The 12,441-nt window shown below is 38.5% G+C and overlaps 1 protein-coding gene across 2 annotated transcripts in view; it reads left to right on the forward strand.

Moving 5' to 3' along the window:
• The first annotated feature begins 444 nt into the window (after nucleotides 1-444).
• LAMA2 (laminin subunit alpha 2) overlaps nucleotides 445-12,441 on the forward strand; it is a 795,715-nt gene continuing 783,718 nt past the window's right edge. For both annotated transcript variants that reach the window (XM_072637652.1, XM_072637653.1), the window contains exon 1: nucleotides 445-916. In XM_072637652.1, the coding sequence (XP_072493753.1) occupies nucleotides 460-916 (457 nt within the window). In that variant the 5' untranslated portion in view covers nucleotides 445-459. The remainder of the gene's footprint in view (nucleotides 917-12,441) is intronic.

Raw genomic sequence — 12,441 nt, forward strand, 5'->3', positions numbered from 1 at the left:
TAGTTTGCCATTTCCTTCTTCAGGTCATTTTACAGATGAGAGAACTGAGGTAAACAGGGATAAGTGACTTGCCCAGGGTCACACAGCAACTGTCTGAGGCTGATTTTGAGCTCAGGAAAATGAGTTTTCCTGACTCCACTCTATCCACTGTGGCACTGTGGCACTTACTAAATGCTTGCTAATTGAATAATGATCTAATCTAGTCTAGCTCCCCGTTTTGCCAGTGAAGAAACTGAAGCCCCAAGTTAAGTTACTTGCCCCAAGAATCTTGGGCCAGGATCATTCAGGTAATCAGTCTCTGAGCGGAAAGCCTCAGAACAAAACTCATCGTGGCTCCATCTCTGACCCCAGCAGAGGCTCAAACCACTCAATTTTGCCCAGGGCTTCCGAGACTGGGAATTTGACCCTGTTTTCTTTCAGTGTCTGTCCACATCTTTTTCCAAGGAAGCGAGGGTGAGAATGGTCCTTTACCAAAAGAAATGTAGCTCACGGACCACTTCAAGTACCACACCAGAAGAGGCAGAGCAAAACCTGGTTAGGGTCTCTATTTCGGGGGTGGACAAATACGTTTCTATCCTTGTCCATTTGCGGGGCAGAGAGGCAGAGAAGGGGAGGGCCTCAGAGTACACGCACGCCCTCCTCTCCCGCCCCCCAGTCATCCTGTCCCAAGCCAGTCAACAGGGTCTCCTCCACTCTCCACCTCTCTCCAGACAGACAGCCGACACTCCGTCCCTGCACAGACCCAGCGAAGGGAGACAGTGGCGGCTCAGGAGCAGACAGAGGAGAGGCACGATGCCGGGGCACGCCTGGCACTTTTTCCTTCTGCTGTTCACAGGGCTAGGAAGTCCTGAGAGCATCGGAGCCCAACAGCAGCAGCGGGCCCCATCCCATCTGCAGCAGACTCATCAGCAAAGAGGTATAGTCCAGGCAGGGGCTCATTACCATCTTTTCCTAAAATACCACCCCAGACTGCCCCCACCCCACTATCCTATCACCACCACCATCCCAGCTTAGCACCAGTCTTCTAAGGATAGCAGAGGATGAGGGGAAAGAGGGTGGGTAGTGTCGACTTGAGGAAAGAGAATCAGAAAGTTTCCCAGTGGGGAGTAAGTTTTGCAGAAATCCAGACCTGGTGGGTGTGGGGAAAGGGAGAAGCCCCTAATATGTTTGCTTCTCTAATATTCTTGAGAAGTCGTTGGGATTCTCCCTCCCTGTTCCCCCCCTCCACGAAAATCTAATACTTTTGAGTGTCCAGGCAATACTCGAAGGGCTCCCAATGGTCTCATACATCCAAAAAACTGATTGCAACAAACATGATACAGGCAGGAAACTTTTCCAAGTTCAAAAAGTTTTAGCAATCCAGTGAGATGCCCTGTAGAGAAAGGTTCCGAACTCTTGTGATCTTTCCAAGGAACTTCGGGGGAGCAACTGAGACTTCCTTTCCATTTGAAAGGGCTTCACTTCTAATGTAGTCTAAAGCTGACAAACTTTTGGATCAGGGTTTTAGAGTTATGAATTAAAATCCTATTTGCCTGATTGTTTTTTTAATTTTCTATAAGAAATGATTCTGAAGAGTTTTTATTCTTTTTTTCTTGGAAACAATGCTTTCTTCCACACCCTAGTCTTCATTTATAACCTCCCTCTTCTCCCCATCCCGTCTTATTTTTATAGTGACATTCCTATTGTCTTTTGCTAAATGCAGCGGACTGCCTTTTATGAAATGCATATTTGACCAAAGTTCACAGAGACTAGAAACATAACTTCAGAGGAGTTTGGAAAACAATGGCACTTAAATATAAAGCGGAATACTTAAGAACTGGTCTTCGGAGCATTGTACAATAATTTTTTTTGAAGTTTTTAGAGCCGCTGTGAAGAGATCTTTGTTCTTGGTTTTTGTTTATTTGTTTAAAATTGCCATGATTCTCAAATCAATGCCACCTTCAGTATTTTAAAATACAACTGAGGAACAATAATATTTCCAAAAAGTTACTTTGCATGTTCTAAAAAGAAATGAAAGCACAAAATATTAAAAATTCACAAAATAAAAACTCTGAAACTCTTTCAAGTTTGTTTTGTGACCTAGAAAAAGTTACCCTCTCACTAAGAAGATCAAGATGACAGACTTTTGAGAGGGTGTGATCACTTTTAGCCTACTAACACCATAAAATTACAAGAGGGCTTTTCCTCTCATTTTCTGGTACATAGATTTGTCCTTATACTCTTATAAACTTCTGTTATACCTTAATATTTATAGCTGCATGACTGGAAAAAAAAGAAACTTGTAAGGAGATACCCTGAACTTTGTGCTATAATAATAATTCAGTGCCTGAAATTCCTTGAATTACATTGACCCTGATCTCACTGTATAACTTTTTGGATCTTATCTATCTCTGGAGAAAAATTGAGATTGGCACAGACTTAAGCCTAGAGTTTACAATGACTGTAAGAACATATTTAGCAGCTGGGCTCCCAGATGATCTTTTTAAAATCATGTAGTTCTCTGAGAGTTGACTACATATCTTAATAAAACTTTAATACCACTGTGGTTGTTGAAAGTGTGAAGGACTTGAGAGACAATTCATTGAGCTAGTTTGAACTGGAATAGAAAAGGATTCAGCTTTCAATGAAGGGCAGGGAGTATTTATCAAATGGATTCCTAAGAATTTGGTCCAGTCTTTGAGATGGGGGTATGTCTTTGAGAAATCTCTTGAACTTTTCTATAAATTTTATGTAAAACAACATGTGGGAAAAAAATCCAACTCAGATCATTTGAATACATTTGGAAATGAGCTTAGAGGTAAGCCATCAAGTCAGTTAGATATTGACTTTTAAGCCTTTTTGTATAACCAAATGTATAATTTCATTTCAAACTGTTAGATTAATTTCCAGAAAAAAAATCAATGCTTGTAGCAGGTTTCCTTTTCTGGGTGTGCCAAGGTTTCTTTTATTTTGTTTTTGGAGTACGAGGCCATCTTTCAGCCAAAGTTATAGTTTAAAAAGCCTTGGAGCTTCTTGTAGAGGAGTGCTGGATATTACTTTGAGTGAAGAAGTTAGTCCTTAGTTTTGACCAGTTTCCGTATTTTAAAGGTGTCCTGGTATTGAATTTGCTAGCACAGCTCTACTTTGCTCAAAAAGGAGGGCTGTTCTGTCTCCTTTTATGTTGGCCAACTTTGTGTAGTGCAAAGAGCACAAGAGGTGGAGAAAGAAGATGTGGTTTTGAGTCCCAATCCCTCTACCTATTAGCTATATGATTGTAGGTAAAAGTCTGAGCTCTAGTTTCTGTATCAATAAAATGAGAATGAATAATGCTTGTACTACCTAACTCACAGGAATATTATGAAGTATAACACATTCTCTGGGACAACTATCCCAACCCTCACTCATACTAACCATTTGAGTCTCTGGAGAATAGAGAGAGTGATCACAAAGAGTCCTCAAGGATCTAGGGTTAACTCTGGAGCAGTAAGGGATGTCTTTTCTTATGTTATATGGTTCATAAGCCTCCATCTGATGTCTATCCCAGGATTCCTTCCTTGATTAGCAGTTAATATTAATTATTCAGCCATCTTTAATTAGCTTTCAGAAATGGATATCACTATGGTGTCATACTTTATACAGAAAATCACATTCCCAAGTTCATGACATATACTCTGCAAGTACATAGAGTCCACGGGGAAATGGGCTGAAGAATTGATAGTATAGCTTCTTGAAGTCCTTTTGCTGGAATCTTCAAGATGTTCCCCCTTGGGTATGATATAGCAATTTTTCTGGGTTCTTGGTAGACCTTTAAATCTGCATCCAGTCTGATCTTGATTTCCCGCTCCTGTTGAAGATATATCCCATCACTTGTTGCAACTACACTGCTGCAATGCCAAATCCATCTCCTTCAAACTTTACAAAGGGAGAAGTTACTGTGCTGTCCTCCACCAAACCCCTAGTAGTTTCTTCTCAGGAAGGAATGCTCTCTCTTTTTGTATTTGTATTTTGTATTTGAATCTCTTGGATTCTGGATGATGTATTATATAAAACAAGCCCCAGAGGTCAAAACCAAATACCTTAGCCAATCCAGTCCTCCTCTCACACCTAGAGAGGTGCTCATGCCTTTGCTTTGTTAGTGAATGATCTAAATATGTTTTCACCTGATAAATGTGTCAGGAAATAGCATCATATAACTTGAAGTGGATGTACTGATTTGATTTCTTTACTCAGTTGATGTCAGTCTTCCCACCTCATACCCCCTTATAGAAGAATGAACTTTGTACATTTTTAGGTGCTTTAAATTGCTTAGGTGCTGTACACCTTAGAATACCTAGAAAACTAATTTTATCCTTAGAGTTGTTCTGGTATTAGAGTAATGGAAACTGACTTGGGGAATTTTGTTTTAATTCAACAGAATTCAAATGAATGTAGAATCACAGATCAAAAATTGGAAAGGACTTCATAGGGGATTTAATCTAACCCTTTGTTAGGAGAAAAAAGGCCCAGAAAATTTAAGTGACAGCATCAGGGGTGGGATTTGAACCAAGACAGTGTGACTCCAGAGTCAGTTCATTGTACTGACTGCTTGAAGTGTCTTCCCTTTGCTTTCTCTTGGGCAGGTTTTAAGACTACAGCACTCTCACTAACATGAATCTCTTAAAGTATAGGTCTGATCATGTCATCTTTCCTTGTTAATAAATTCCAATCTCTCTTTATTATCTCCTGGATCAAATATAAAATACTTTTTTTTGACATTTAAAGTCTTTCACAGCCTGACCTTTTCCTACTTTTCTAGTCTTCTTGTAACTTACTCACTGCCATATAATTTACAATGTAGTTACAAAAGCCTACTTGCTAATTCCTCAACTATGATGTTCCATCTCCCAACTCTGTGTATTTCACTGATGGTCCCCCATGCATGGAATGTTTTCCCTTTCTTCTCTGCCTCCTGGATTCCATGACCACCTTCAAGACTCAAGTCAAATCCCACCTTTTCCAAAATAAATTTCCCAATCCCCCAACCCCCACTGCTAGTACCTTCTTTCTGAGATTATTTTCAGTGTACACTGTATATTCCTTATATGTACAGAGTTATTTCCATCCTGTCTCCCCCATTATAATGTGAGCTCCTTGAGGACAAGAATTATGTCTTTTTGTTTTTCCCTTTTTCTGTCTCCAGAACTTAGCACAGTGCCTGGCACGTAGTAAAGACTTTATAAATGCTTGTTGACTAGCCTCTGTAATGACTTTAAAACACATTTTCTCTTCACGTATGTAATTCATGTCACTAGTTTCTGGGTTTCCTTTTCCTTTATTTTAGTTGTTCCTTAAAAATTTGTTCTACTTTTACAGAGCAATATGTTAGATAGTAAACAGCCTAGTTATCAAAAGACATGTCAGAGATATAGATCCTAAAATTTCATAGCTAGACAAGACCTTGGAGATCTTTGTGGAAAACAAACCAGCCTAGATTAGCATTGTTAGATTCGTAAGTCAGAAGTATTATGAAACATATTTCATTTTATTTTAGTAACGTAACAGACAGAAATCTCTCATTATCCATGTGATGAGATGGAAAACTTATGGATTGTACCTGGTTTGCCTAACTTGAACCCGTTCTCTCTCACATTCCCCCAAAATATTCTGGGAGACATGTACCAAAGAGTTCTCTACTTGTTTGTTTATTATGTTTAGTTCAAGTTTCAACAAATATCTGGAGTTGAAGACTTTGAAGACAAAAAAATTCAGATGCTAGAACACTAGGAAAAATAGTTAAATCATGGGATAATGAAATCAAGATTTAAAAATTTTATAGATTAGAGTGATAGGCAAAAACCAACAAGATGAACTCTAATAGGAATAAATGTAAAGCTGGCATTTACATTTAGAAAACCTGGAGCAAGAAGGGAAGAAACAGGAGACCTGACTTAACTGAAATTAAATGCTAAAGGCAAGGAGAACAGAGTGGAAATCTATGAGGCAATGAGGATGATAATGGGTCTAGGAACTATGTCATATGAGTGATAATTGAAGGAACTGTTTATTTGAAAAGACTTAGAGAGAAAATGATAACTTAGAAATATTTGAATGGTTACTTGGAGTCAGGAAGACCTGAATTCAAATTCAGTCCTAGATACTTCCTAACTGTATGACATTAGGCAATTAAGTTAACCTCTGTCTGCTTCAGTTTTCTCCATTATGAGGTGTAGGTAATAACAATATCTACTTCAGAGGTTTGTTGCGAGGAATCAGGTGATGCTATTTGTGAAATGTTTAGCACAGTGCATGGCACATAGTAAATGTGTATTTGTTCTTTTTGCCCCCTTCAATCAATAAGAATTTACCGAAGGCTTTTCATCTAGAAGAAAAGAAATTCTGTGTAATTTTGAGAAGTATACTTAATAGCAATTAACCTTGAATTATTTATACAAGCTGTTGAAAAAATTAAAATGGGAAATGGACAACCGAAATAACGTTAGCATCAATTACATGATTTTATCCAGAAGAATATATCCTTATTATAGCAGGGAAACCACAAAAAGCCCAGAATGCACTTTAGTCAATAATAAACTTTTAATTTACTTGCCAAATAGAGAAGAGAGGTGGCTTACAAAGGTAACACCAGATTACAATGTAAATTCATCTATCAAAACATATGAGGAAGATGACAGATGATTATGAACAGTATTTCATAAAACAGAGAGAACAGTGGAAGGTAAAACAGAACTAAAGAAAGCTTGGCAAGACATTCAACCAAAACAAAGTCATCCCAAGGGCTTTCAAGGATAAATATGGAAGAAAAATGGAAAAGATTTGCAAAAATGATTTCAACACATTTTTCTCCATCAGAGATAGAGGACCCATCAAAGATGAACTCTAAGATGTTCTTAAAGAGGAAAATTCATGACATTTAAGACAATAAGGACAGGAAAGAGAACTAATTTGGATCAATCATATGTATAGATGATGCAACTAGAGGTCATACAACTGTGAAAGCATGAAGAAATTGATTTAGAAGATATTTAAAGGAGGAAGAGTTGCCTAAGATGTGTGGGTATGGGGAATCACAGGCATTGCTGACTTTTTGAAAAGGTAACCAAGAATAAAATCACTATGAGCTATCATCAATACCAAATCTATATGAAGATTATCTATAAATAAATTGAGGGTATCTTGAATAAGAGTAATATCTGGGAAATGCAGACTTTTGCAAACAACATAAACAATTAGCCAAATTTCTACCGTTTCACAATTGACTGAAAACTTTAGAGAATAAAAGATCTTACTGTGCTTATGGTTTGATTGTGAAAGAATAGAGTTAGTAGAATAAAATGTTGCCTTTGAGACTCTTTTACAAGGAGTTATCTCCTATCTTGTTATGAAGATCATTCAACATTCCTTGGAAAATATAACAACAGAAATAACCCTTTTCAGTTACTCTCTTCTGATAAACTTCAGGTGAGGCATAATACAGGAAGATATATGGCACTGTGATGGAGGAGATGCAGCACAGAATCCTGGCCAAGAATGATTAAATTACTTTTCTAAGGTCATCCAAGTAATAGAAGAACTTTGATCTGACCTCTGATTCCACAAGCAGTACTCTTTCCACTGCTCCATCCTACCTCATTGTAAGGAAGGTAATTCAAACAGTGAATCACTCATAAGTAGGATGGTCTGATTTGTAAGATAGTGAACTCCCTGTCACTGAAAATACTCAAGAAGATGACTAGATGTAAGGGATATTATCGCTTAAGAATTTCAACATTATGCTAGACTTCTAAGTTTATTTTCACCCCAACTCTAAGAGGAAATATGTCCTAAGAGCAGCTAAGTGAAAAGTGTTCCTCTTGAAGACTGAAAATCCTTTATCATTTAAATATTTTTCTATGAGCCACATGTGCAAATCACTGTGTGTGATAAATAAAAGATAAAACTTCCCTGTGAACTCTGGAGCTTATGTTGGTATTCAGCTTTCTTGAATATATTTTTTAATTTCATGAGTAACATTGAGTGCATTTTTGCAGGATGCTTTTAGCAACATTCTGAGATTTTTAAAAAATGCATTCTGGAAACTTCCTCAGGATAGCTAGATGATACAGTGGCCCTGGAGTCAGGAGGACCTGAGTTCAATGGTGGCCTCAGACTCTTAATAATTGTGTGACTCTGGGCAAGTCATTTAACCCTGTTGGCTTCAGTTCCTCATCTGTAAAATGAGCTAGAAAAGGAAATGACAAACTACTCCATTATCTTTGCCAAGAAAATCCCAAATGGGGTCACAGAGAGTTGGACTGAAACAACTCAACAACAAAACCAACCCTTCTCACACATTTTTGGCAAATGTATTTGAAAAAATGCCTGGAATTTCCACATCACCTTCTTCTACTGCACAGTTATAAAACATCATGTCCCACCAAACATGAGAACAGTTTGTAATTTTACATCAGAAGTTTCTCAGGGATTTATTGTAGTCATAAACCTGGAGTTAATTTTATGTTTTGTTTTCTTGGTGCATATGTTACTTGTTGGCTTGTTGAGCAAACACTGATCAAGTAGTTTTGTACAATACTTCATGGACAGGAAACAGATCTGGCTAAGAATAAGAACATTGTACTTTTCTGGCTTGTATTGTTTTGGATATGGTACGATTCCAGAAGGGGAAAAAAAGTAAATAGGACACAGACAGAAGAAAGAACTTCTGTTCTTTCCAGAGTTATATTGCACATTATGAGTTCACATTCCAGAATATATAGATTGCTAGCCTTTCCTGCTCCCTCAAGATTTCCTCTCTCCCTTAGTTCCATGCAAAGGCCCGGCCTGAATAGATGACAAAAGTTCTTAGGGCGTCTGAAACCATTACCTGGGCTTTGCCCATACTTTTATGCTTCTCTTTTATCTTGGGAGTTACTAGAGAAATAGGATCACCTTCATCTATGTTATTTATGAATGTTATCTATCATTTCTTTAATGGTTTCTCAGCTATTATAGGTAGTCCCATAAGTCTACCCAGATAGAAGTAAGAAGAAAAATGTATTTAAAGTTATAATAAGAAAGATTTAGGTAAAATTTAGATAGAATATTTACTCATTCCCCAACTCATAGGGTTTGGAAGTGCTTGACTAAATTCTTAAACTTCCCTTGTATTCTGTTGTAACACATGGGACATAGAGAATTTATATTCTGGTAGGGCAGAAGTTGCGGATCAGTATTTTCCTAGGGAAAGAGAAAAAAAATGTCTCATCGATCTGGATACATTTTTCTCCCTACTAATGTACCATAATTTGGACTCAGGGTGGGGAAACCTGTGCCTCAAGGCCATATGTGGTCTTGTATATCCTTGAGTGTGGACTTTTGGCTGAGTCCAAGTTTTACAGAACAAAACCTTGTATTATTGTTATTATTATTGGAATTATTATTATTCTGTGAAGTTTGGATTCAGTCAAAAGGCCACACTTGAGGACTTGGAGGGTCATGTGTGACCTTGAGGCTGCAGGTTCCACACTCTTAATCTGGACTATTGAAGGGTGTGTGGTCCCTTCAGTACAATCAGAGGTAGCAGCAAACGGCGAAGGAGAACTCCCTTGTCTCTAGCTGCAGACTTGTGAATGAAGCACTTTGTCTGGCAGGCTCTTTTACCTAGGAGGTAACAAGGCTGCAGCAGTCGTGGTAGATCCTTGTACTGGTTTGGTCTCACGTTTCTTAAGCTCAGATAAGCCTTTGTGACAAATGATTTCCAAGTCATCTCAGAGTCATGACTCAAGGCAGGCACTCCTAAATTTCCTGAGCCCATACACACTTTATCCGTGCCTTGCCTCCCAACCTAAAGCATTAAAAATTCTGACCTGACAGTTCTGTCTTTCAGAATCAAATATTCTGTGTGTGTGTGTGTGTGTGTGTGTGTGTGTGTGTGTATGTGTGTGTGTTGGGGGGAAGGGGGTGATAGGTGGTGATTTCTTTTCTTCTGAGAACTGTTTCTGAGAACTTGACTGTTTTTTTTAAATGTAATATTGCTGATGCCTTTAAAAAAAAGCTTTATTTCCATTTCTGTGCAGATATCTCCCATATTCCCTACTCAGAGAGCCATCTCTTACAACAAAGAATTGAGGGGGAGGAGGGAAGGAGGGAAGGAAAAAGAGAGGGAGGGAGAGGAAGAGGGAAACAGAGAGAGACAGACAGAGACAGAGAGACAGAGACAAAGAGAGAGTGCCATACTGCAAAATGAACACATCACTTGAGCCTGAAAATAAATTCAGTGTTGTATATTCGTAGGCCCTCACTTGTGCAAAGTAAGGAAGGTAGTCTTTAAAAATCTCTTCTTTGGGGCCAAGCTTGGTTTGTCTGTATTCCACGTGCCTAGCACAGTACCTAGCATAGTAACTGCTTGTTCATTATCAACTATGCCTTGCCATCTCAATCAATACATCACTTTTCACTTCTGTAGCATTTTTTTTTCATTCTCTGTTGCTATGTCCTCTGTACCACAGGACAACCAGAGATTATACCCTGGGGGAGTTGACTTAATTTTTGGACCTCCAAGTCTAGGATTCCTAGTGTCTTGATTGGTGAGTGTATGGGTACACACTCACATGGCTAGTTGCTTCATTATATCTTAACAACTCCATTTATGCTGAAGCAACTGGTGGCTTAGTAAATGGAGTGCAAGACCTTGAGACAGGAAGACTTGAGTTCAAATTTAGCCTCTGCTACTTAGTCTGTGATCCTGAGTAAATCTTTTAATATCTGTTTGCATCAGTTTCCTCACTGTAAAATCAGGATAATAATAGCACCTTTCTCAAAAAGTTGGTGTGAAGATCAAATGAGATATTTGTTTTAAAAAACCAAACAAAGTATCGTAGTGCCTGGTGCATGGTAGGTACTACATAAATGCTTATTCTAACCTTTCCATTGAATCAACTCTTCCCTTCCTGTGCTTCCTTTTCTGCTTTGGTCATCTTTTAAGCAGTCATCATGGCACATTTTCCATTTTCAATTTCTTCTTCTGCAAACTGTTATCAAATCAGTATTGCCACTGACACTGAAAAGGGCATATCTGTCAAATTCACCTACCATCCCTGATGCATATGAAACCAAAACATCCCTCCCTGGCAACCAATCCCCTTCTAGAAAGTCTCCCCTATTAGAATGTGAGCTCCTTAAGGGTCAGGGACTGTTTCTCTTTAGCATTTTTGTTCTAACACTGAGCATAGTGCTTGACACATAGTAAATGTTTAATAAATTCTTTTCATTCACTTTGATTCATTCATTATTTTGTTCAAAACATTTCGTTTTATCATTCTTTTCATTTATAGTGTTATATGGTATATATGTTTTTCACCTGATTCTTTTTACTTTATGTTGCATCAGTTCATTTAAGTCTTCTCATGTTTTCCCAAATTCTTCATATTCATGGTTTCTTATGGTACGGTGAAACTTTGCTATTTTTGTTACTTTGCTATTGTTGTACCATAATTTCTTTATATATTCCCCAATTTCTACTTTGTTTTGAGTTCTTAGCTAGTACAGAAATTTCTGTTGTAACACTGACTACCTTGACCTCCACTACCTGAAAGTCAGGCATATGGTATTTCACCCATTCCACAGGGTCCTTTGGTATAATTAAGAATGTTGGGGGTGTCTAGGCTCTCTGTCATTGACGTCAAGCCCCACCAATGTTGTTCCCCTGATTATAGAGGTAGGTCCCGTGCCATCCCAGTGGTAATTTAGCCACTAAGAGTCAGATTAGATTTTACATGAGCATATTTATTTCAAAAGATGTAATAACAAATATGAAAACTTACCCAACATGTGTGACAATTCCACCCACATCATCTTGTCCTTTAGGGAAGAAAAGGGAATTAGGTTTATAGCATCATTCAGTTCCTTTATAGGAGAGTTACAAGTTCAACTTCCCCTTCCCCTTGGGCTGGACTCCCAGGCACCTTGGCATATTAGGGGTTTCCTCCTAGGCTCTCTGATTGCAACAGCTCTCCCAGAATCTTGGCTCCATCATCACCATTACTTCAGCTCCTGGGTCCAGTGGCGTTTACCTCCTGTACCTGAAACTGAAAATGGGCAAAACAGAATAGAAACAGAAACACTCCAAGTCACAGGGCCTAAAGGGAAAAAAAGAGGGGGGCTATCTTTTCTTCCTGGTTCAATTCATGGCACCCACTCAGTGAGTGATCTGACTGTGGTCTTGACCCTCTGGGCACTGCAAGAAAGACTGCATAGGAAAGAGAGAGAGAGATTGTGCCAATCTAGCAGTTTTAAAGATGCAGCTTTTTCTAGCTACACAGCTAATCAAAGGACACTACTTACACTCACATGGCTGGAGAACATAGGAAGTCTATTTCCAGAGGCAGAGTGCTTCAGTGTTAGGTAATCTGGGCACAGGGAAAGTAAGCCATTACATTGCTATGAATATTTTGCTTTACATGAGACTCTTCTTTCTCTATTTGACCT

This window comes from Notamacropus eugenii, chromosome 2, assembly GCF_028372415.1.
Source record: "Notamacropus eugenii isolate mMacEug1 chromosome 2, mMacEug1.pri_v2, whole genome shotgun sequence".
NCBI lineage: Eukaryota > Metazoa > Chordata > Mammalia > Diprotodontia > Macropodidae > Notamacropus > Notamacropus eugenii.